Source organism: Periplaneta americana, chromosome 5, assembly GCF_040183065.1.
Source record: "Periplaneta americana isolate PAMFEO1 chromosome 5, P.americana_PAMFEO1_priV1, whole genome shotgun sequence".
NCBI classification, from domain to species: Eukaryota; Metazoa; Arthropoda; class Insecta; order Blattodea; family Blattidae; genus Periplaneta; species Periplaneta americana.
Window position 1 is genome coordinate 17784092 of NC_091121.1, and position 27733 is coordinate 17811824.

Sequence of the window (27733 nt, forward strand, 5' to 3'; positions counted from 1 at the left end):
CAGAGCTCTCCCTTATTATCAACATTATTTAATATTTATTCAAAATGTAATCTATGGAGAATCCTCGGTGTCACTTCATCTCGCCAAAAAATTGTAAGTTTGTAAAATTTTGACTTGTTCCACATCTTAAAGCTTCAATGCTAATGTAAGATCTATGGAATACAATAAATGAAATGAAATTTAATGAAATACTATATTATAATACAAGGTTGGGAAGTGCTTTATACAAAATCGAGGAAAAGTTTGAAAAACGAGCACAGCGAGTTTTACAATTTCCGAGATTTTGTAATGCACTTCATAAACGTGTATTGTACAACATTTTTTGCAAGATCATATTTTTAAAATTGCAAATAAGCCTACAATATATTTTGCGTTGAAAATTTAGAGCAATATTATTCCAAAGCCTTCGCAAAACTGCACTATAATGGTATAACTAAATAACAATAAGTGCACTGTAATGGGTCTATTTCAGTATAGTTTTACGTTATGAAGAATGGTTTCCCTAGCAACAAGTTTCTGTGTGGGAATTGTAACTTTCAAGGCCTAACAACAATAGCTAATAAATATAGAAAGAACACGATCGTGCAAAAAAGTAATTTACAAAACACTAATAAGACCAACAGTGTTATATGACTGATACCAGTACGACAGTGAGAGTATAAAACTAAAATTACAATTTACTAGCGATATATTCGTAAATAAGTAAGAAATCAGTCACTTCCGTTGCATAAATCTGTATTGGCATTTGTTTTGCATAAAAATTTGTAATTTGTAAAATAGTTAGAATCGCGAGCATGTTTTCTATCATTTTTTTGTGCTTGACACATTTTCTTAAAAGTATAGAAAGAACATTTTAAATGTGATAATATGACTTCATCTTCAAGTAGTGATAGTGATGAAGAATTCATATGTACGCGGAGAACATTTAGAACAAGAATAAATATTGAATTTCAGGAGTTCCAGTTTAAAGAACGATTTCGCATGTCAAGAATTAAATTTGAGACATTGTTTGCTACATCAGAGCCAAAAGGGCTTTATTTATAGGCCTTATTCATGCCTTACAACATAGACGAATTTGCCTTGAATAAGAGAAGTCTGTTTTAATAGTACTCAAACATTGTATTTTTTTTTAAAATAATTAGTGTTTAAAAACTAGCAATATTCATTTGTTAGATAATAATTATGTAAATACATACCACAACTCTCTTCCTAAAGTTCAGCCAAATTTTATCTCGCGTATATTTTCAATCTTTACTCGGTTGTACAAGAAGAAATGATTGAGCATACATGTGGAGTTCATTCCATTTATTTGATTTTATTTTCTTCGTCAAGTTGAAAGAAAACTGTCAAAATAATATATTATTCTTTTCTTCTTTTAATTTATCAAAAAACGTGTATATGAAAATAATTTCGCGCTACTTTTACAACAATGAAACACACAAATATTAAATACCGTATTTTGTGTGAGTCATAGATTACGACTTCTTTCGTCTTTCGTAATTAAATGAATATAGGATTAAATAGTACTTCAAACTGATTTTGTTATTATAACACTATTTTTTTCGTAATACCATTTTAAACAGGATTTGTCACTATGGCTGCCCTTCATTTTTAAAATAAATGTCATGATAAATTAGTAAAATTGTGTTATGCAACAGAAATTAATAAAACCTGTCATTTGTCATCCATATATATTAGTAAAATGTCACTTGTCACTAGTATCTTCTATGTAATAAGTCCCTGACACTTTCATAAAGAGAAATGACGAAAGAATTTTTGAAAGAGATGTACTGAGAAGAATATTTTGGAAAATACCAATACAAATCCTCATCTTCATATATGTCCTCGTCCTCTTCCTCTTCCTCCTGCAGCAGCTCCTGTTGTGGCTTAGATTGACTCCTAAGAAGATGGAGAGACCAGCAATAAAATAAATGTTGCAGTAGACCCAATAATTCATGCTATGTTATGATTTTTTTTTTTCGAAATTAATGATAATGATGATGAGTGGAAAACCATACCAGTACCGTACGCTAAGCCTAATTTAATTATGAATACAATGAAATTTGAGTCCTGCTGATAGTGTAGCTGTAACAAAATATGATACTGATAATATTATTCTGGTACAATACATATACAACTGGAAGATAAAGTGTAAAGGACAAACCCATGTATCTTAGAAGTTTTCAAGCTTACACCCGTGATATTTAAGCCCCTCCACAGTACAGCAGGTAATATGGCAGTCAATATACCCACAGAAGTTGGTGGCTCTCTGTCAAGAGCAAGAGAACTTTACCCTCACCCATCGTAATAAGGGTTGCATATAACAGTGTTGGACTGTCTTTTCCAGTTGAAAATATTTATGACAAAACAACAGTTTGTGACCACGAGAAGCATATTCATTACTGTGAATGGCTGCAGATTCGGCACCATGGTGTTGAGTGTTGGTTAAAACATTTTTATTAAGTTGTTTTTACGGACAAAGCCTGGTTTGAACTGTTGTGTTACACTAATTCTCAAAATACCACAATTTGATAATCTGAAAACCTGTATGCAGTAAAGACACTGAACTGAATCGAGAAAAAAAATAGACATATGGTGCGAATCCTAAATTATTGGCCCAATTTTCTTTTTATAGGAACCGTTTTCTGAAGTTTACTGTCCAATACGTAAGTGCTGGTAATGAGTTTTGTTTAGATACCGTTCTTAAAATACGATCGGATATTCAGCTCATAAACTGTCCAACCTACACTACAGAATAAGGTGCTTTTTTCAAGTAACCTTGTGTAAAACTCCACTCTCTTTTTGTTGCCATATAAACTGATCGTAAAACCTTAACAGTTGCATCTAATTTTTCCTTTTGATTTTTTAAGTACAGCTCACGAGCATTTACTGTACATGTTTCTAGGATCTGCTTTTTGCATATTTTTTCCTGCTGCACACAATCCGAATGAATAACACTTTTTTTCATGTTTATATATTATGGCGTCAAGGTTCTTCTTCTTATTCTTCTTTGCTATACAGTCTCCTAACCAAGGTAAATCACTAGATAAAGTTCTAATAAATTGTTTTACACACTTGCTGAGAATGTTTAATGCAAGCACTGCACAACATCGCTAGTCCGTCTTTTTCGTTAGTAGTAAATATTAACCATGGGCGATTTTTCTGCCAAGACGTTGAAAAGTTATTTCCTATCGCACTGTCATTCTTTGATGACGTAGGTTCACCTTCGTCATGGCTTAAAACTTTATTTCTATCTTCATTAAAAGCAGTGGCGGCCGGTGAGGCATTTTGGTGATGGTGCCAAAAATGAAAAAAGATTGTACGCGAATTACCCTAGTGAAATTGATAATCGCAGCTCACGTTTATATTATGTTAAATAAAACATTAATTAAACCAGCTATTTTACCAGGTGTACAGTTAATAATGCATCTACAGTCCCGTCGCTCTAATTTCCAGCAGCCAATCACGTTGCAGGTCAGCTACATTTAATCGTGTGCGTCTTGTGATTCGCTGATTCATTTCTTAAGGCTCGATAAATACTTAATATAATCGCCCGCCATTTTAGCTCTTTCGTTGGCGTTCGCAGAAAGCACACGAAGACGTTATTTGCCGCTCAATTATTTGCTGAATTACATTGTGTTTGATTTATTATCATAGGAGCTACGACATGATAATGTTTAACGGTGTGGCAAATAGATTCCTCGTATGGTAGCTCAGCAACGTAAGAACAAAAATGGCGAACGATGCTACCTACCTAGACTTTATAGACCCTTCACTTTCTAAGACGTAAGCAGAGGCGGAGTCACGCCGGAAATAACAGCGTCGGGACTATAGTAACAGTTACAATAACATTTCCGAAACTAATAACGAAATTTACAGATAGAGATAATGCAAAACTTTCACAGTATTGTTAGTCAAATACAAATAACTTTTATAACTGGTAAAATTACTGGCAAAAACACACGAGAGAAACAGTGATATAGATAATAAACGAACACGTTTGCACTTTATTTAACAGGCCGATGAATCCAAGGCAGCGGCCTGAATAACACATGTTCATGTCCTGCACAGATCTCATGTATTGTTAACAGAAGCCTCAATACTATAGCAACAGTGTAGCGATATTTAGTTGCCGCAAAATAAAACAAATATTACACAACATTAACAAACAGTTTTACATAATATGAAAAAATATTTATCTTTCTAAAAAGAACCATGACTATATCTGCATTTAATATAGTTAAATGGATAATACTTTACACATTCAAATCCAAGTTATGTGCTTTAGTTTTGAAATGGCAACATAACATTAACATTTGGCGCGGAACTTTAACTTGTGTTTTCGTGCAAGTCTGCGGTTGATGGTTCCTGCCTAACGTCTCCAACAACCCTGCCATCTAGCGAAAATTCTGCATTACTGTGCTCTAGCGGGCGGAATGTTAACTACTGAGTCAAATCGAATTCGGCTCAGTGTCTGCCATAAGAAACGTATATAAACTATATAGAATCAGTAGCCTTTTGTACCGTGTTATATGGACGTAGGCAGTGCCACACTGAAGTGGCTCCAACGTTCAGAGAAACGCTGCAAGAGTGCGTCCCGATCTGTGCGCGCGCTCGTTCAGATGAAATACGAATAAAATGTGTAGAAATAAACTATTACAACTGCTTTTTAGGATATTAGTTTTTGTTTCTTTCATTGACGATGCCATGGCACACTGGCACTACCCCAAAAGCCGCCCTTGATTAAAAGATAAATACTCCACCTCCGAGATCGTTTCTTCACTTATAGTCATTTTACTTTTGTTTTCCCGCACATTTTCACTTACCGAATCTTGTAATATCACCGAATCTATTGATGGTATATTAGTATTAACATTATCACGTTTAAAGAACTGGGTAATTAATATACTTTTTGTACGTTTCATTGCGTTAGTTTTCAGTGTTCGTTCGTCTGTTTCAATAGATAGACTGACAACAATCATTTACAGTTTCTTTCACTGCTCATTCCACCCAGGCGCTTTCCTTTGTACGCGACAATGAAACGCTTTTCACTGTTGACCACTTTCCTAGCAGATGTTTTTTGTAATAAACTAATTACAATCCACAGCCGCAAGAAGGTGTCATTGTCGTCGGCTCATTATAACTCAAAGCCTTCCGTTTAACATTGTCGTCGTCTTAAAGCCTTCCGCTTTCTTTGACAATGTCTGGGTTCGATTGACTGGGGCTAGTATTATATATAACATTACTAGAGAGAAGCGAATTCAATATTTCCAATCGATTGTTGCTGATATTTTAATTGATATTCATAAAGTTTAATGTATTATTTTTAGTCATCTAATGAAAAATATTCTTGAAATGAAAATATTTTTAATAGTGTATGTTTCGCTGTTTGTCTCGTTATAATAAACTCCCCCCCCCCCGGGATATTTTAGTGGGGAGAAATTCTTGGGATAAAATCATTGGTGGGGGAGAAATCCTACCTATCCCCCCCCCTCCAGGGATTTCGCACCCTGAAATGAAAAGGTCAGAACGACTGTGGAGTACCATAGTTACTTTAATACTCTATACCAGGCTACGTTCCATTTCACCAAAGTTTCTTTATCTACGAGTTTCCAGAAATTCACCGCCCCCCTAAAACCCGCCGCCCTAGGCAAGCCCAATTTGCCACCCCCTAATACCGCCCAGATTATAAGTAGGTCTACGACATAATTAGTAACCAAGCAACAATTGTGGATAAACACATTGAAACGGAGGAACGTCATTTCCAACATGGTATGGAACTGAAACTGTCTATGGCGGGTCCTCCTTTAAATTGAACATTCTGTAGAAATACTGTTAACTATAAAACTATCTCAGAAAATTTCTCAAATGAAAAGTCACAACACTTACGGTTTAAAAATCTTCTCAAATTCCTTTGTGCGCTCCTCCTTATCACTCAAGACAAGAGCTTTCTTTAACTTAGCTTGGATTTTTTCCACTTCACCATGCCTGTTGCTTATCTCACTTTTAAGATTGGCAATGAGGTTACTTCTCTGATCCCAGAAGAAATCAATTTTCTCCTTTTTGAGACAATCCACCAGTCGATTTAGCATCTGGAAACGTTCCTCTATGTAAACCTTCAATTGTGGTAATAAATGTTTACTGACGTTCAATGATACCTGACCCTTACTAATTGATAGTAATCAGTAATTTGTTCATGTAAGTGTGGCTTTTTGGTTATGACTTCTATGAATAGATGGCGAAGATAATGGTTAGTGTTGCCAATCGTACATAAATATACCCGCATTATAGACTTCAGTATTTCATCTCCCTCTACTCATTGTAAAACAACAATGGGTTTAGCTGGAAACCGCTGATATTGTCACTGAGAATAATTTATGCTTTGTCTACATAATCATTTTTCCTGACACTTTTTTGTTCGCCTCAATATTTGTGCAACCTGGTGAAAATATTTCAACTTTGTAAATGTTTTGCATCTTTGGTTCTTACTTATCTCGTCATTGGAAAGTTTGATTACGCGATCATAAAATCGCAGGTCATGTATCTTTGAACGCCAGTGTACCTATACACAACTTTTAACATTATATCACTTAGAAATGAGAAATATATATATATATATATATATATATATATATATATATATACACACACAGGGTGGCCCACATAAAGTGTTACAAGTTAATATCTCTTAAACGAATACACGAAAACCGAATGCTTTGTCTTCTAATTTTTATTGGGGGAAGGGGTTTCCCAAACTGTGAAATGGGCAATATTTCCCCCGGGCCCCTTTAGGGGGCGCCGGGGTGCATCTTAAGATTTTAAAATGAAACCATGGGATTTTTTTAAAATATTTTTGTTCCCCTCAATAAACTAAGCAACATTTATTCAGAATTTTTTAAAATAAATTGTTAACCAGTTACAGGGTGTTTTCATTGAAGTATACAGTAGTAGAAGAGATTACAAAATTAATAAGGAAATAAATAAATGTCTAAGTATTTACTTTACATTATGTCAAGAGAAAGCCGCTACATTAGAATCCACACCTGAGAATAATAATGAGTACTGGACTCATCTAAAAATCTGTATACAGACAACAGCAGAAGGAACAATGGGTTACAGAGAATGAGTGAGAATGAAGAAACCTTGGGTCACAGGCAAAATGTTGGAGAGGATGGAGGAAAGGAAAAAATGGAAAAAACATCAACACGGAAGAAACTACAGGAAACAACGAACTAAGAAGAGAAACTGATAAGGCCAAGGAAGACTGGTGAAAGAGAAATGTAAAGAAGTAGAGGATCTAGAGAGAAAAGGAAGATATGATTTACTGTACCGCGAAGTTAAATGTTTGGACTTCACAAATAAGAACAGAAAATCCATGTGATTGATAGAAGACGAAATAGGAAATGAAATAACAGACAAACAGGAATACTGAACATATAGACGAAATATGTAGAAGAGTTGTATGAGGCAGAGAATCGTCCAGGAAAGTTAGCCATAGAACACGAAGCAACCGTATCAGAAGACGAAAAAGGATTTTCTGTTTTAAGAGAAGAAGTTGAACTAGCGCTTAGGGAAATGAAAAATGGGAAAGCAACAGGAGTTCATGGAATCCCCACTGAGTTAGTGGAATGCTTGGGTGAAAACAAGAAGTAAAATTCTATCATTATGCAATATGAGAAAGGCGTATGGCCTGAAGATTTTACGGAGACAGTGTTGCTGCCAATACCGAAGAAAAATAACGCCAAGAAATGTATGGAGTTAAGGACTATCAGCCTGATATCGCACTTGGCGAAGATTATCCTGCGAATACTGAATCGACGTTTATATTCTAAGATGGAAGGGCAGTTGGAAGAAGAGCAGTTTGGCTTCAGGAAGAGAAAAGGTGCGAGAGATGCAATTGAACTGCTACGAACAATCGGCGAAAGATACCTAGAGAAGAATGAAGAAGTGTATATAGTTTTTGTAGAAAAGGGGTTTGACAGAGTGGATTGGAACAAACTGATGGTCATCCTGAAGAAAATATGTGTGAATTGGAAAAACAGGAGGCTGTTCAGTCACCTATATATGTGAAACAACGAGTCAAAGTCAGCATAGGAGAAGAAATGTCTGAAGTAAGTGAAATAGGGAGAGGAGTACGACAAGGATGCCCTTTATCATCTACTCTGTTCAACATCTACTAGGAGGATTTGGTGAAGAACTGTTTTCAGAACATGGGATGGGTAAAAGTAGGAGGAAGAAGAATAAAGTGCATACGATCTGTTGATGATATGGCATTGTTAACAGAAGAGGAGACGATGCTAAGGGATATGCTACTGGAGCTAAATGACAGCAAGCTGTGAGCAGTATGGGATGAAGATAAATGCAAACAAGACGAAGGCCATGGTTGTCGCAAGGAAAATGAAGAAGGTAAACTTGAGAATTCTAAATGAGGCAGTAGAAGAAGTGAACAGCTTCAAATACTTGGGATGTACAGTACTATAAGCAGTAGAGCTGCATCCAGAAAGTCAAAAGGAGGACAGCGATGGCAAAGAAAGCTTTTAATAGAAAAAGGAGCATCTTCAGCGGACCTCTGGAAAAAGAATTAAGGAAGACACTAGTGAAATGCTTTGTGTGGAGTGTGGCATTGTATGGGGAAGAAACATGGACATTATGACAAAGTAAAGAGAAACGAGTAGAAGCATTTGAAATGTGGATATGGAGAAGTGGACAGACAGAATAAAAAATTAAGTTGTGTTGGAAAGAGTGGATGAAGAATGAATGATGCTGAAACTGATCACAAAGAGAAAAGGAATTGGTTAGGTCATTGGCTGAGAAGAACTGCCTATTGAAGGATGCACTGGAAGGAATGGTGAACGGGAGAAGAGTTCAGGGCAGAAGAAGATATCAGATGATAGACGACATTTAGATATATGGATCATATGCGGAGAATAAGAGGAAGGCAGAAAATATGAAAGATTGGAAAACGCTGGGTTTTCAGTGAAAGACCAACACCTGGTAGGGACAAATTAATACAATTTCAGATGAGGACACAAAATTCTCCAGAAGGGACGATCCCCAGCATCTCTTTCGTCAATTCGCACCCTACAGCTTATTGATTTACCGTGTCCAAAGATCCTGCACATGCGATGTAACCTAGATGTTAAAACGTGTGGCCTATAAACAACAACAGCAGCAGCAGCAACAATAATGAAGAACCAACAAAAATAGTATATTATGAAACTAGTTTATAATGCTATACTTTATTGCATGAGTGAATGTTTATGTAACAAACGAAGCTAGCTTTCTAATTTTTAAGACTGCAATAAATGTATAACATTATGAACGTGTTTTATACTCTATTTTTTGTACGACAGCATTATAAAACAATTGAGTAGCATAATATCAAAGGCGAACATCTGACCATCAGTTCGAAATTTAGATAATGTGGATTTTTATACATTTTTTCATGCTCTTTTCTGTTATGGTGAAACTATAATATATGCAAACTCTAACACTACATTTATAAAAATAAATTGTGTTAAAATACTACAAAGAACATTATGAAACAAAAAAGTGCCTCTAGATCAAAACTATGGAGACGACAGATGTCCGTCTTTGATATTAAACTACTCAATTAATAAAGAACTAACAATATTACATTTTTAATGATGGGTAGTTTGAAATCATGGTCTATGAAAAATGGGTTGCTATGACAGCAGTCATGTATTCAATATCATTGCACGATAAATCGTTTCGTAATATTTATTTTATGGCACAAGTTATGCCCTCATAATAGAAATCATGACGTTTTAGTTGTCATGGTAATATTTTACGGCACTGCTACAATAATGTGGCATATTGTGAACGATTTTGACTAACGATAAAGACTGTTTATAATGCTGATGTATAAAAAGTTTTTATTTATATTGAATTGTTTTCTTAACAACATTTGAAATTCACTAAATTGCGCTGCTTCTAGAGTAATTCATTTTACAGTTGCCTTTCTGTATTAGCTTAGTTGATGGTAATGAGTTGCTGAAAGTGATACTAACGTGCATGAAAAGGTAGCCTTTAGTATTGCTTTTCCAAAACTCTGGCTCTTGTTTTTCTTGCTCCCATAAGAACAGAGTCTTGATGTAGTAGCTGGATAGGTTGACCCAGTTCTTTCTATCCCGAAGAAGCTGTAACGAGAGAAATTCAGACAAATAAATGATGTCTTGGAGATTACATAAAATTTATCCTTAATAAATTATTCTATTTCTATAAAAGAACATAGCGAAGTACATCACTCAACAATATGAACGTTTGTGCACTCTTCCTATCACATTGATATTCTAAGTATTTTACTTAAGTGCAAGGTTGCGAAGTTACGCGTAAAAAATTAATTTCTACACGGCGCTTAAAATACCAGTAAAATGCGTAATTTATATCATAATAGTACATTATGCAACGAGCCTATAATGAAGGTAATTAAGAAGTGAGTATGGATATTTATGAAACGAGCGCAAGCGAGTTTCATAATTTTCATACAAGCTTCTTAATTACCATTATAGGCGAGTTTCATACGACTTTTTATGCTCGACCATATTTCTAACTTGATATTATTAATTTTTTAGCAATGTCCCGTATGTTGTGAGATGTGCGCAGACGTGAAAGTATTGATTTTTTCCGAGGAACATTGATCTTGCTAGGCCATAAGAACCTACAGAGATAACATTGAAATTAAATTAGACATTGAAAAACGAGATGACAAATTGAATTTATTTGAATATTATTTACAATTAACGCTAATTATTATAGTAACAGAACATAACCTTCTGCGACAGTATTGGATTTCCAGCCTCCGTGACTTTTCACTAATTCTCTTTCGATTGCATATCCGAGAATAATCGATACTTGCGATTTTATAACGGTAGAAAGCTGACCTGTCATTGGCTGAACAGTTGTAACCTGAGTCGTCATTGGCTGAAAGACCTGACCTTTAATGAGTAGGTGTACTTTAATGACATGCATTAAAGGTCTGCTACCAGGTGTATTATTACTACATTTCGGCCTAGTAAAAGGTAAAAAAGGTAAAGGTATCCCCGTAACATGCCATGAAGGCACTTGGTGGGCATGGAGATAGAGCTCCATGCTTTCCATGACCTCGGCACTAGAATGAGGTGGTGTGGTTGGCACCACGCTCTGACCGCCTTTTACCCCCGGGAAAGACCCGGTACTCAATTTTATAGGAGGCTGAATGAACCTCGGGGCCGTTCTGAAAGTTTGGCAACGAGAAAAAATCCTGTCACCACCTGGGATCGAACCCCGGATCTTACATTTCGGCATGGTCGAGCATAAAAAATTTAATACTTCTGAGTTGAATCAAGGTCAGAGGGTTGTTTTGAATTTAGTTTCTTGTTTGGTCTCTTTTGTCCCTAAAAAGAACCAAGCTGTTATTCTGTTATCGACTAAACATCATGATGATAAGATTGACACAGATACCGGTACCTCAAAGCCTGATATAACATTGCATTATAACTCAACTAAAGGGGCAGTAGATACCATGGACAAGCTTGCCAGGCAGTACTCAACTCTGTGAAAAACTAGGAAATAGCCTATGGTGTTACTGCTTACCTAATTTAGTGGACATTGCTGCAGTTAATTCATATATCATTGCTTCCTCTGTGAAACCAGATATAAAACGAAACAGCGATGCTGGGCGCCAATTTCTACTAGAATTAGGCGAAGACTTAGTGAAACCATATGCTACACAAAGATCTGAGGGATTTTCAAGATTTTCATTGTCAACTAAGCAATCAATGAAACGCAAAATGCTACCCCAACCCAAAGTCGATGCCATCTGTACCCTAGGATAAAGGACAGGAAAATAAAGAAAATCTGCTCAGAGTGTGAACATTTTGTGTGCAAAGGAAACATTCTTGTTTAATTCTATTAAATATGGAATATAATCTAAATTTAACAGAAGAAATACTGAAATCAGAACTAAACACTGAAATACTAAAACAATTGTCTTTAGAGACAATTAATATTAGATACCCTCCACAAAACTGGCTTCATTTATACACTGACGGATCCTTGATCTCCAGAGAACAAGGTGCCGGTGCAGGTGTTACGTGCTGTCTCTTCTCACTTTATAGAGCTCTTGGGTATGGAACAACAAGTTTTGATGGAGAAATCATTGCAATAAGTGAAAGTCTAAGGAATCTTCTATGCCACATCAGTAAATTTAAAAATGCAGTTATATTGTCAGACTCCAAAGCAGCTATTCTATCAATAGTCTCTAAACACACACCTTCATCTCAAACAGCAGAAATAACTAAAATGCTCTCTCAATTAATATCACTCAATAAAAGAATTGTATTCCAATGGATACCATCCCATTGTGGAATCCTGGGAAACGAGAATGCGGATGCTTTAGCAAAGAAGGGCAGCACTGCTACTTACAGACCTGTTACTAAATCTACGTTTTCCTCTGTGAAAAGATTTATTAAATCTACATACTTAGACTTCAACAAACAAAATTTTATAACACAATCTCAAGGGAAAAAATGGAAGTCTCTGCATCAAAATCCACAGTTAATTCCCGATTTACCACGAAAATCGTCTGTAGCTGCATTTAGATTGGCAACAGGCCATGATTGTTTGGCCAAACACCTGCATAGAATTGGAATATATCAGTCCCCTAACTGTCCATTGTGCAACTCAAACCAAGAAATGGATTCGGAACTTCTCAAAATCTGTGCTTCAGTGGCTGGTCATGATAATATCTTTGAAAAATATTGGAGTGCAAGAGGTCAAATGACTTTATTGTCAAACGCCTGGCATTAGAAAACAACAACAACAACATTCGTGTGTGACAGTTGCATGGAAAAAAGAAAGCAGTGATGAGAGTGCCTAGAAAGAATACAGTAGGCCTATACATAGAACGCACAGGACGAATAGAGTATTGTACACAGTCTGAAAAAGGTATCAATCATGTCACTTGTCTGAGGAGTGCCAGTAGGACTACTGTAATTGCAATGGAACCTTACAGTAACGAAGAGTATGCGGGTATGCATTTCATGTATGGTAGGGCTAACGGTAATGCACATGAGGCTGCATGCTTGTATCAAGAAACGTATCCTGATGGAGGACACCCCGAAAATCGTACATTTACAAGGGTCAATCAGCGCTTCAGAGAAAATGGATCAAATGAAAAATTAATAGTAAATTCTGAATTTCAAATTCATTTGTACTAACTAGGACGATGTTTACAATGAAGTCAGCTTGTAACCATAAATTCGTAATTTTATCGCAAACGACTAGTTTGCGGACCCGTGTTTACTGGGACTTTTTTGCTTCCATTATCGTGTACCGGTACTTTCAACCGTGTAAGTTTGTGCCATCCTTTTTGATATACCCTGTATATTTGTGGTTATGTTTCGTTTAAAATTAGCACAAAAATATTGTGAACATCGCACGGAAGTGATTAAAAGGGAAACCGTTAGTGATAAAAACTTTGAAGCTGTTAACAGAGGAGGATTGTCAGTCCCAACTCCATACGTTGTAATGTGGGAGAAATTGCATTTAGGCTAATGAATGTTCTTATATCTGAAAGGTATGCACGGGTATTCTTCCAAAAATGCGATAAAGAATATGAATTCTTATGTACAAGGTGCGAATTAATGTGGAAATGGGGAATTTCCTCCCTGTTGAAAAGTCATCCCCCTCTCATAAATTCATATTAACATCCCTGCCAGGAATTACTTCTATCCCCCTCACAAAATTTAATTAATTGTTTTAATACGGGTTTACTTTATAAAGTGTAAAGTAACCAAATGAAATAATACTGATGTATTATGATCACTATCACTCGCAAGCTGACAACAATAAATAACTTAGGAATTACACATCTTATCAACTATTTTTAAAAGTATGATCCAGTCGTGGTGTGATACAGAGGTGAATTTATTTATTACTTTATTATTCTTACTTCCAATGTTTACATTTCATCACTGTAATGTCAACAGCAATAATAATAATAATAATAATTATTATTATTATTATAATAATAATGAGTCCGTATAGGCCAGTTTCTATCTGATGCTTTTCCAATTCACTGCGGGCTAAAGCAGGGAGATGCACTATCACCTTTACTTTTTAACTTCGCTCTAGAATATGCCATTAGGAAAGTTCAGGATAACACAGAGGGTTTGGAATTGAACGGGTTACATCAGCTTCTTGTCTATGCAGATGACGTGAATATGTTAGGAGAAAATTCACAAACAATTAGGGAAAACGCGGAAATTCTTGTTGAAGCAAGTAGAGCGATAGGGTTGGAAGTAAATTCCGAAAAGACTAAGTATATGATTATGTCTTGTGACCAGAATATTGTACGAAATGGAACTATAAAAATTGGAGATTTATCCTTCGAAGAGGTGGAAAAATTCAAATATCTTGGAGCAACAGTAACAAATATAAATGATACTCGGGAGGAAATTAAACGCAGAATAAATATGGGAAATGCCTGTTATTATTCGGTTGAGAAGCTTTTGTCATCTAGTTTTCTGTCAAAAAGTCTGAAAGTTGGAATTTATAAAACAGTTATATTACCGGTTGTTCTGTATGGTTGTGAAACTTGGACTGTCACTCTGAGAGAGGAACAGAGATTAAGGGTGTTTGAGAATAAGGTTCTTAGGAAAATATTTGGGGCTAAGAGGGATGAAGTTACAGGAGAATGGAGAAAGTTACACAACGCAGAGCTGCACGCATTGTATACTTCACCTGACATAATTAGGAACATAAAATCCAGACGTTTGAGATGGGCAGGACATGTAGCACGTATGGGCGAATCCAGAAATGCATATAGAGTGTTAGTTGGGAGGCCGGAGGGAAAAAGACCTTTGGGGAGGCCGAGACGTAGATGGGACGATAATATTAAAATGGATTTGAGGGCGGTAGGATATGATGGTAGAGACTGGATTAATCTTGCTCAGGATAGGGACCAATGGCGGGCTTATGTGAGGGCGGCAATGAACCTACGGGTTCCTTAAAAGCCAGTAAGTAAGTAAGTAAGTAAGTAATAATAATAATAATAATAATAATTATTATTATTATTATTATTATTATTATTTTATGTATGGTATTTTCTATCTAGGATTCTATCCCACCCTCATCAGAAATCTTAATTCGCATCCTGCTTATGTAGGCTGACAATTAAAAAAAGTGTGTGAAAACGAAGAACTAAATTTAATCTTCAAGAAAAAATGTTCTGTGGAAATGATACGTGTAAATTACAGACAGAATTGAGAGTGTTCTGTGTAACATTTTGCTGTCAAACTATAAGACGAGCGGAATGATTAATTACTGTATATCAGTGCAGAAGGGGGACGCAACAAAAAAGTTGAAAACACTGAAATAAAATTTACAAGGTTAGTGAACAGACTTTGTAAATGCCATTATTGTAATATAGTCTACTATTTACGCTTATTTGTTTTAGGATAATAAAGATTAACACCAACTAATTACTCTAATTAACGATACACGTGCAATTTCACCAGTTTATTTTGTATCTTATTAACAATATTATGAGGAAGGATTGTGTTAGTTGGGAGGCCGGAGGGAAAAAGACCTTTGGGGAGGCCGAGACGTATAATGGAAGATAATATTAAAATGGATTTGAGGGAGGTGGGATATGATGATAGAGACTGGATTAATCTTGCACAGGATAAGGACCAATGTCGGGGTAATGTGACGGCGGCAATGAACCTCCGGGTTCCAAGCCAGTAGTAAGTAAGTATGGGGAAGGATTGCGTAGTAGTAATTTAACACAAAATTGGACGGTTTCTCATTAAATCTAGTGTTTTTTACAATCATTAGAGGGGAAAGAAATTTTGAATTTTATAATGCGAATATATTTATGTACTATTGACGACACTGACTGTTATCTTCGCCATCTAGTAATTGAAGTAATATCTAAAAAAAAACCACACTTACACGAACAAATTATCGATCACTATCGATTAGCAGGGGTCAGATATCTTTGAACGCCAGTGTACAACTACAAGAACTCAAGCCTCTTCTGAGACTGTAATTGCTGAATCAGAATTGTTTCGCACCTTCATGATCTTGATCACCGGATTCATGTTGCCCAGGTCCTTCAGGATTTCCTTTTCGAATGGGTAGAAAGACATTCTCCACTCAAGATTTGGTGCCATGCTGTTCTTTGGGCCCTTTGGGACAACGCACCATTTCTGTAACAGAAATTGACAGTTTGTAAATATTGTATTAATTGTATGCTATACTAATGTAAGCGATGTTGTCACAAACAAAATGGCAATTCACTGAATGAAAGTGATGAGTCAAACCGAGCAGAAGATGGTGCTTGACGATAAAAGAACTGAAAATAAGATAAAAAAGAAGCGACGACAGGAAGAAAAGCTATTTAAAGTAACAAGTAAGTGGAAAGAGGAACTATAGCGAGAAAATTGGAGCGAGGAGGCACAGAAGTCGAGTATAGGGCAATGGCCACATAAAAAGAAGATAATGAAGGAGAGAAGAAAGGCAGGAGAAAGAGAATGAAGAAAATAGCAAGAGGTGTGACGAAAAAAAGGAGGAAGTGTACCTGTTATAAGAAGATAAAACAATTTGGAGAGAGAGAGAAAAAGGAATGAAGACTGAGAAGAAACGTAAAAAGAAGAACAAGATAATGAAGAGAAGGCAGAGGAGGACGTAAGGAAAAGGAAGAATAGAGAAGAATAGGAGGAAAGAAGGCGTGGCAGAGAAGACAAGGGAAAAAAGAGAACGAATGATAAAGGAGAAAAGAGAGAAGAGGAGAGAATCGGCCTGGGTGACGCAGTCGGTAGAATGTTGGTCTTCTATGTCCGAGGTTGCGAGTTCGATCCTGGCCTAGGTCGATCACATTTAAGTGTGTTTAAATGCGACAGGCTCATGCCAGCACATTTACTGGCATGTAAAAGAACTCCTGCGGAACAAATTTTCGGCACACGATGCTGATAATAACCTCGGCAGTTGCGAGCGTCGTTAAATAAACCATAATTAAAAAAAAAAAAGGAGAGAAGGTGTGGCAGAGGAGGAAGGGAAGAAGAAAAGTAGGTCAGCGTGTCAAAGGAGGAAGTTAAGAAGAGGAGGGAAGGCGTGGCAGAGGAGGAAGGGAAGAAGAGAAGGAGGAAAGAGGAGGAAGGAAAGAAGAAGAGGAGGGAAGGCGTGGCAGAGAAGAAAAGAAAGAAAATAAGAAAAGGCGTGGCAGTGGATAAAACAAAGAAGTAAGAAGAGAAGATGTGGCAGAGGAGAAAAGAAAGGAGAGGAGGATGGAAGGCATGGTAGAGAAGCAAAGGAAGACGAGTAGAATATAAGGCGTGACAGAGGAGAAAAGGAAGAAGAGAAGAATAAAAGGCGTAGCAGAGCAAAAAAGGAAAAAAAAAAGAATGCTTGGCAGAGGAGAAAATTAAGAAGAGTAGAATAAAAGACGTGGAAGACGAAAAAAGGAAGAAGAGTAGAATAAAACGCGTGGCAGAGGAGAAAAGGAAGAAGAAAAGGAGTAGCAGAGCTTTTCTACATACCGTATACGTCGGGGAAAAAGAAGTGCAAAAATATATTAGTTCCAGTATTTCAAAGAGAAGGTTCTGAGATTTGAAAGAGGAAGTATTAATTTCTTAAGAGACTATTTTCTACCCGACACCGATGAAACAAAAGGTGAAAGCATGAAGTTCATAGAAAATAAATCTTCTTTACGTTATTTAGCAAAGCCATCTGCAATATGACAGATCTGAATGTATACACATTTCGCTATAAGAAAAATCTCAATGAAAACACAAGCATGTGATTGTCAGTCGATACACCCACACAACACAACACAGGGCATATAGTTCTGTATTTGGAAACCATAACCATGTATTATTTGAAAATGAAAATTGAATTCTAGTTATTAAATACGATGAAACATAAAACTTCACTCATACGTAAAACATTATGTAAAAGAAAAGCTACTTTTATATTTTGTTATTTATTTTGAAAGCGGATGAATACGAAGAGTAATACCAAGGTAGTCTGTTCTGGCGCCACTTGAGCATGTTCATGTAATCACGTGTTAGTATGGCTTCTGCATACTCAATGTGTGTGTGGTTACTAAACATAAAAGTGGAAACTCTCTCAAAAGCGGAGAGAAAGAAATGTGTTGAATGTATATAATAAGTTAAATGAATTGAATCCAATTAATAAATTATAAGTAACAGTTTCCTAAGCAAACCAATGCATAGCAGTGAGGTTAGGCCTACTTTGACGAGTAACGGGAAATGTTTAACATGAAACAGAGTGTACAACAGTGGACGGGATCACTTACTGAGAATCGCTGGCGCCAAACTGCGGCCAATCAAGGCTCACTTCAGTCACGTGCCATTGTATACTGTAGGATTATTCTTACAACTAACAGATTGTAGGTATTTGCTCACTTAATTATTCAGTAAACTCTTAAAATTTTCCAGGTATTACTTATCAATAAAAATAAAGTTTTATTCAATTGAAAAACTGTAATTTCTTTTTCTAATCTGTAATAACATGCAGTGCAAAGTAAGCACTTATAAGATTTTACTGATTTTTATTCAAGTGACCTATTATCTTACCTGACACCAAAAATGAAATCAGTGGAAAGTATGGATTTATTCTTCCTTGCTTACCAGAATTCCTAAATCGATCTCTCGAGGAATATCGTTCAACTGGCGTAGTGGTTCAGATGGCCACTTGTTACATCCGTATGTGAAGACAGGAACTAAGTCCACCGAGAATTTTTTTTTGTGTGTTACGACGTATGTCACATTAAGAGTCATAGCTGGCCCAGGCGTCGATCGTTTCACCTACAAGTAGAAGAATCATAGAATCAGTAAGCAGCAGACTTAGGGCCGATTGTATAAACCATTTAATCTTAGATCAGAAGTTAAATTGATCCTCGTTCTAGCTGAACTTGGAATTTTGTGTTGTATAAAGTCTAATCTCAGATTAATTTGTCTTAAACTAAAGTCAACTTTGACTGAAGAAATTTCTCCGATTAAGTTAGATGATCCAAGTTCAGTTATTTCTTTTCTGTTTGAAGTATACGAGTGGCAGATTGTGCAAAAAGAATAACCATTATTATTAATATATATATATATATATATATATATATATATATATATATATTATATATATTCAATTTCTTGCCTTAATACACAAACATTCTTATATTCTATAAGGTTTTATCGTATTCAGCAGTATCAAATAACATAACCTATAATTATATTATGTTTATAACAACCATTAATTATTAATGGATATCATAGGTACATTCATAAATTTTCAATTAATTGTATTACTAAACGAAAATTGTCGTCTTATAAAGCTTTATTATGTTTAGCAGTATCAAGCACCATAACATGATAACAATTTGGAAAACAGTCAATCTTCTTATTGTCCGCCATTATTTACAATCCACAAAACAAACCAGTGTCTCCAACAGTGTGTACGGAAAGTCGCCAAAAAGTAGTTGGAAAGTCGCTAGATTTCTCATTATCAACAAAGAAAGATTAAATTTTGTCACTATGAGGTGTTAAAAAAGGTCGCTAAATCTCTATTTAAGCAATTTAAAAATAAAAAGAAATTGTCGTTGAAAAAAAGTTAAAGTCGCTACATTGGCAACACTGGATAAACCTGTACAACCTGGCCCGCGCATCACATACTTCACCTGTTTATGCGATGTTGCAAAATCCTTTTCACGTGAACTTAGATTGCATTTGAACCAAGATAATTTGACCGCAGAAAAGTTTTATACAACAGAAGAAGTGTCTGAACTCGGTTCACTTTCCGATCTTCGATCAAAGTTGATCTTTAGTCAGGGAGTTTTATACAATTGGGCCTTAGTGTCCTTTACGAGAGTATTTTATGTATAGTCTAGTTAATGTATTAAGAAACATAGTAGATGTGCAATCACAATCAGCATGTTCTTACTTTTGTTAATACATCTATAATTAAACAGGATATTATGTGACGTTCTTTGATTGAGGTTCTGACTGATACACGCTTCTATCATCAGGCAGTATATCTCACTTGATGATATATCAGAGGAAGAACAATTGTTTATATACATCAGTCTGATTAGTGTAATATGTAACTAGTCAGCGATGTATGCAATGGAGGGGGAAAGGAACTGGCCACCCTACTCTATTATCATCTGGTATAGTTGCCTCATAAGTGGTACTTTGTTGGTATCACTTGTGAGGTTCAGACCTGTCTTCGGACAGTTCACTAAGACTAAACAACAACTATGTGGCGTTTTTGTTTTGAAGATAATTTAATTGCCGATGGGTCACTTTTTCTACGTGTTTCTAGTAGGCTAGAGTCCATTCTCGGTTACTCAATCTTCGCAGTCTCACTCAATGCGCGCGTACCTATTGTAGCCAAATGACTCATTAATCGAGAACACGAAATTTTCTTGGTTCCGATAATGTCGATACTACTCATTCTCGACAGTATGGGAAGTCTATGAGCTTGTAGTAATAGTGGAGGCAATGCCGGGATAGTTTCGTGCAGTTCTACAGAAAGCATTGGTTTATAAGACATTTCCCGGTCCTTTAAATATATATCATGTCGTAGCTCCTATGATAGTCAATTAATCGCACTGAATTTTTTTAATTGATAGCGCAATGTTTAAGGAAAGCATACGAAAAAAAATCAAAATGAAATTTTATTTGGAAAGTGAGAAAAAATGTATTACTCATGCTAATGAAGATGCCGTTGATAACAGAACGAAACATCCAGGTCCACACCTGTGGAGTAACGGTCAGCGCGTCTGGCCGCGAAACCAGGTGGCCCGGGTTCGAATCCCGGTCGGGGCAAGTTACCCCGTTGAGGTTTTTTCCGGGGTTTTCCCTCAACCCAATACGAGCAAATGCTGGGTAACTTTCGGTGCTGGACCCCGGACTCATTTCACCGGCATTATCACCTTAATTTCATTCAGACGCTAAATAACCTGAGATGTTGATACAGCGTCGTAAAATAACCCAATAAATAAAACATCCAGATGTCAAAGCGCAATATAATAATATGGTTGTATAATATCCACCACTATAGCGCTATTCAGAACACTATGAAACAATATTCGAATGATTAAATAGGGAATGTCAAGGAAATGCTGATAGCGAGAAAGAACATAATAGCTCCAACCACAACTTTTATTGTTTTAGACGAGCTTAGGCATTAGGCAACGACTGAAAATGGTGCATTATTTTGCTTCTCCAAAAAGACAATACTGTATGTAAATAGTTTATTAAAATAGTGTGACTTCTGTAAGAATGTCGACTGCCGTAATGTGCTGTATTATTGTGTACCACACTGCTGTGCCTTATTGGAATTACTTTATAAACATTAATATTTCAGTTAGAGTCACGAATTGCAGTGATGAGCGGAAATTTAACGATAACAGGACGAATATCGGTATTCCTCGGTCTCGAGAATAGCAGTCTCGATAATACGATTCTCGGAACTGGCGATATCGGCCCGCTAGTATCGCCTATGAGAATGATCGGAACTATAAATCGTGTCGCTGTTATTTCCAGCGTGACTCTTCCTCTTTGCTTATGCTTTAGGAAGTGAAGACTCTATAAAGACTAGGTAGGCAGTATCGTTCGCCATTTTTGTTCTTTCGTTGCCGAACTACCAGACGAGGAATCTATTTGCCGCACTGTTAAACATGATTATATCGTAGCTCCTATGATAATAAATCAAACGCACTGTAATTAAGCAAATAATTAAGCGGCGATTAACGTCCTCGTCTGCTTTCTGCGAACGCCAACGAAAGAACCAAAATGGCGGGCGATTATTTTAAGTATTTATCTAGCCTTAGGAAGTGTATAACGTCATAAGAAGCGAATCACAAGGCGCACACGTTTAAATGTAACCGATCTGTAACGTGACTGGCTGCCGGAAATAAGAGCGACGGGACTATAAGAGGCTGTTTGCCTGCCTCTGGTTTCTAGTCCACTAGATTAAATTCCTTGCAGCTAAATGGACATTTATCTATTTTCTGACTTTCATTGATATTTTTATAATAGGTTGACAAATTACTGAAATTATCCAACTGCATAATACACGTTCAAAATGAAAAGAATCATGGAACTGTTGAGAGATCTTGTGGTGATGATAATGATCATGATGTCAACGCTGATGTTGAAGATTGTTATGCTGCTGATGCTAATGATGATGGTTGGTTAGTTGTTTATTCGTCCAATACATCATATACAATGGTAAGGGACAAGTCAAAACAAATATAAAAGTAAAAAAAAGATATGATAGAATACATTAAAAGAAATATAAAAATACACTAAAGGGACATAAATTCATACTATGAACAACAGTTATATCATATTCTAAACAAATAAAAGCTGTATTAATTATTAGAAAAAAATAATTACTAATTATAAATTACAGTATTTTATACACACATAGGCTACAGTTTATCTATGCGTATTCTTAAGAATGCTAACCAAAGGTCAAAAGAATTAGCGTACAAAACCCTTGTTCGCCCAATTATGGAATATGGAGCAGAAGGTTGGGATACGTACAGACAAAACCAAATAGATTCAATAGAAAACGTCCAACGCAGGGCAGAAAAATATGAGTAGCTTAATATCAAAGACGTACATCTGTCGTCTCCATAGTTTTGATCTAGAGGCAATTTTTTAATTCACAGTGTTCTTTGTAATATTTAACACAATTTATTTTATAAATATAGTGTTAGAATTTGCATATGGTTTCACTATAACTGGAAATAGCATGAAAAATTGTATAAAAAGCCACAGCTATCTAAATTTTGATTGAGGTCAGATGTCCGTCTTTGATATTAAGCTACTCATATGTCAAAATGGGAAAAGGACATGGCGAAGAGATACTAAAAGATTTAAGAGTGGGAATTTCTCAAATCAAGACGACGGAAAACCAGACTGAGCGCATTGTTTAAGGCACAAATGGGATACAAAGCATGGACCAACATCAGTGTTAGATTAGTGACACCATCATACTTAGGCAGGGCTGATCATATTAGGAAGTTTAAATGCAGAAAACAAAGAACGGACGTGGCAAAATTTCCCTTTGTTGATCACACAATAGTAGACCGGAACAGCTTATCTGCGGAAAACTTTCAGGGTGGTCCTCTCAAAATGAATACATTTAAGAAAAAGTTGAGAAGATTAGACTGAAAATTTAATTGTAGGTGCAGTGTAATTATCTAAGTTGTGTCATGTAATTAAGTTGATATGCAGTTAATTAAGGTGACTTGTATTTACTTAAGTTGATAATATTTGGGTTTAATAGAAGTACTTATAAGTTAGGTTTACTTTTGCTTATACGCATAGTAGCTATTATTATAGCATAGTTTTTATTTATAGTCCTAGGTTCATTGCATTTATTATTTAAAGTTAGAATTACGTTTATTTTATTTTTTATTGCTGTAATTGTTGTAATTTTATTACTGTAATTATTGTAATGTTATTATTGTATATTATATATCACTGCCATCGGGTGTATACGCAATTGTAGTGTACATACATACATACATTTCAGTAACATACTATATTTACACAGGAATTTATGCACAGAATAAATGGTATGTTTCAATAGGGTGATTCGTCATAAATTTTGTTTCCCATATTTTAACACATTTTGTTTCTAAAATTTGTTCTACAGAATTTAATATGTAAATTTATCTTTTACTTTGTGTTATGATTATTAATTTCTTTTTTTTTTCTAAATTTCCCAATTTGTCTCTTAAATAACAAACAATTTCTAGAACATAAATACAAGCAAGTATAGCTGTTTTTATTTTCCATTTAACAGTATCTTTGTTTTTCTCTCTCACTAGAATAGACTATTAGTAGCATCAGTAAACAATTAACTGTACATTCTGACTAAAAGCAAAAGACCTAGTTTCCGAAATTGGTATAATTTTGGTGACTATTACTGGAGACCCTCACTGCACCAATTATCTACGATAACGAATAGGAATAGCCATCCAACGTGGAAACGCAGCTAGCATTTTGGGAATCTTTCCAGACGCCAATTCTCTGGATGAAATTTTCTTTATTTGAATAAGTGATGTGATTGTAGGTTTTTTCCCTAACATACCTGTATTAAAAAAATCAGAAGTCATAATGAAATTTTGTATTTACACACATTTGAATCGAAATTTATTTAATGCTAATTTCATATTTTGAATATTCAATGAAACAGAGTGTATTCAGAAAATGTTTAACTCTATATATTTGTTACATAAGAGAAAATATTCATTAAATTTTCTGAATAGTAATTGGTAAAGACTGAAATGAAGGAAATCCTGATAGTGTCATATTATTGGTGAAAACGGCGACAGTGGTTTTAATGGAGGTACTGGAATGACGGTTCATGACCGTCATGGCTAGGGGGGTCAAGGGGATACGTCCTCAATAATTTTCTGAAAATTAGTCCCACCAATAATCAAATACTATTGACGCCACGGTGACTGTGACGATGAAGAAAAGGACTTAAAGCAGAAAGACGAACAGGAGAGCTAAAATTGTGAACTGCAACAAGATATAAACAGATAAGGTAACTAGTGTATACTTACTTGGAACTCTATTGCAGAGATCCAGTAATAGGCCTAAGTTATTAGGTATAATCGACAAGAAGATGGTACATTTGTGTGTGTCTGTGTAATCGACGCAAGTAAATCTTTATGAACTGGTCATGGCAAAGCTTTATTTAGGACTAGCCGTACCCGTGCGCTCCGCTGCACCCGTTAGAAATAAATATAAAGTAATTACATAATTAAAATAGGACATTTGATCCAGGAAACATTCGTATTTGTAAGAAGGATAAATCGTTTAATATGTTACTTAATTTAAATTGTATTTAAAATATTAAAATGGGATCATTTTGATCCAGAGACACTCATTTGGTGCAATGACAATTCCTTTAACATGTTTCCTAGTTGTTATTACCAATTATTTTTGGAAAAGCGAAAATTAACAGAAAAATTTTGGCTACAGATTTATTATTATGTTTATATTATATTATATTATATTATATTATATTATGTAAAAAGTGTGTTGATAACGAATGTACTCGAATTAGAAAGTTCTTAATTTGTTGTGGGAGCTCTTGAATCTCAGGAGGAACAGCTTTTACAACAGCGCAACATAATCTGCTTGGCTCATTACCCAATTTTTTTGCATTGCATTTATTGTATATATATTTTATGTATTTTAACACGATTCAATTGAGCATAGTTAAAATTTCAATTATACAATAATGGATTGCTAAGCTAACGTACTATTACTGCATACTAAATCAATACACTCTCGTTGTTCGTTAATTCTCTGAGATAAAAATGAATATGTTCATAAACATTATTTTAAGAAATACAGGAAATGAATATACAGAATAACCTATCAAGTTTTCTGTGCATAAGAAGCTATTTTAATCTTAACTGTCCTCAATTCACTCACAAGTTACTGTAATAACATTATAGCATTATGTCCATCCAGAGAAACTACACTTTCCAATGATGAAATAAGAATTAATTATACAAATCGGTTAATTTAGCTTCCGATATTACCATACAAATACAGAAACATTGTCTGTAGGCTATGTTTCATAGCTTTCGATTGTTGTGTCCAAGGCCCCTTATAGACGAAGTCATTTGTTTTTTATTTCAATACACCGCCTTAGATGGCAGTTATTTTAATTTTAAAACTCATTTATCTCATTAAATATCAGTCATATCAAAATTTTTCAAAGAATAAAACTTATCAGAAATCATTTTTAAAGAAACTGTTGTTATGTAACATTTTTCACAAAAATCAATAATAAGCGAGATATTTCGATTTATTTAATTCAGGCCCCCTTATAACCCCCCTTTTAAATAACGTATTTTGAATATCATATAGCCTAAAATCTAAGTTACAACGAACTTAATTTATATTCCAATTTTCATCGAAATCGGTTCAGCCATTATCGCGTGAAAAGGTAACAAACAGACAGACAGACAGACAGACATACAAACAAAAATGTCAAAAAAGCGATTTTCGGTTTCAGGATGGTTAATTATACATGTTAACACCAATTATTTTTGGAAAATCGAAAATTACCAAAAAAATTTTGGCTACAGATTTATTATTAGTAGAGTCCACACCTGTGGAGTAACGGTCAGCGCGTCTGGCTGCGAAACCAGGTGGCCCGGGTTCGAATCCCGGTCGGGGCAAGTTATCTGGTTGAGGTTTTTTCCGGAGTTTTCCCTCAACCCAATATGAGCAAATGCTGGGTAACTTTCGGTGCTGGACCCCGGACTCATTTCACCGTCATTATCACCTTCATATCATTCAGACGCTAAATAACCTGAGATGTTGATACAGCGTCGTAAAATAACCCAATAAAATAAAAAAAATTATTATTAGTATAGATTAGTGTGCACTACTCGTATATTTTGAAAGAACAAATTCTATATAGGAATTGTAATTAACAACAATAATAATAATAATAATTTATTTATTTAATAATAATAATTTATTTATTTAATCTGGCAGAGCTAAGGCCAGTTGGCCTTCTCTTCCGCCCAGCCAGACTCTAATTCTAATTAAATACATTTGCTTACATAGTTATTACATTAATATCTAGACCATAAAACAACATGAAAGTAAATAATGAAAATTGAATAAATAATGTTAGTGTGACAATAATAAACACTGGTAAGATATAGTTATAATAATAATAATAATAATAATAATAATAATAATTTATTTATTTAATCTGGCAGAGTTAAGGCCAGTAGGCCTTCTCTTCCGCCCAGCCAGACTCTAATTCTAATTAAATACATTTGCTTACATAGTTATTACATTAATATCTAGACCATAAAACAACATGAAAGTAAATAATGAAAATTGAATAAATAATGTTAGTGTGACAATAATAAACACTGGTAAGATATAGTTATAATAATAAGTACGTCAATTTAATTTGGTAAGAGAATAATACAGTAATAATGAGTAGGTATCTGATATTCGAGTTTTGTATTAGCCTTGAGTAGCCTATCACAATATCCTGTTATAATCACTTTATTTATAACTGCTGTCATTCAACATCTGTCTCTAATTTAGATATGTGAGCAAATTACTGAAGCAGTACTGTCTTACCGTCATGTTGGGACTCCAGTCAACCTTATTCATGGCCTTATCCACAATTCCTTGGAACCACTGCAAGATTTTGTCCCAGCGTATATAGCCTCTTTCCAGCCAGGATTCAATTTTTCTGCAACATACATTTTACCTTTCGCTAAGTTCAACATGAGGCGAGTACTGCACACAATCCCAAATCGTAATGATGTTCATATATTATAATTTTATTTTATAATTAAGGATCGGATTTCTATGTAATTAAATATTATTTTTGCGTGTGATAAAACACAATTAACAAAGTTAAAAATTCCGAACATGATGTTTCAAGTTTAAAACCCGAATTTTATTTCACATAAAAACACATATTTTCACAAAAAAATTATGTAAATACATATTTTCAGGAAATCTATTATAAACACATAAATCTTGAGTTTTTTTACTTAAATAATTTTTTACAAGAACTTTTAAACATTTTAAAACTAAATCAATTATGTCACTCAGAAGTACGTTATCTTTTTAAGAATTCTTGGTTGCTTCGAGTTTCTAAGCGCTGTGTGGTGTATCCGTGATCCATTTTTGTA

The 27733-nt window shown here is 35.0% G+C and overlaps 1 protein-coding gene across 7 annotated transcripts in view; it reads right to left on the reverse strand.

Annotated features, from left to right (window-relative positions):
- Positions 1-27733, reverse strand: part of LOC138699498 (cyclic GMP-AMP synthase-like receptor) — a 60773-nt gene that overhangs the window by 3419 nt on the left and 29621 nt on the right. For 6 of the 7 annotated variants that reach the window (XM_069825429.1, XM_069825433.1, XM_069825428.1 and 3 more), the window contains 6 exons: positions 27171-27285; positions 18657-18833; positions 16080-16214; positions 10032-10160; positions 5890-6092; positions 1816-1899 (listed from right to left, as the gene is read on the reverse strand). In XM_069825429.1, coding sequence (XP_069681530.1) covers positions 1816-1899; positions 5890-6092; positions 10032-10160; positions 16080-16214; positions 18657-18833; positions 27171-27285 — 843 coding nt within the window. The remainder of the gene's footprint in view (positions 1-1815; positions 1900-5889; positions 6093-10031; positions 10161-16079; positions 16215-18656; positions 18834-27170; positions 27286-27733) is intronic. The other variant, XM_069825431.1, reaches the window with a different exon arrangement.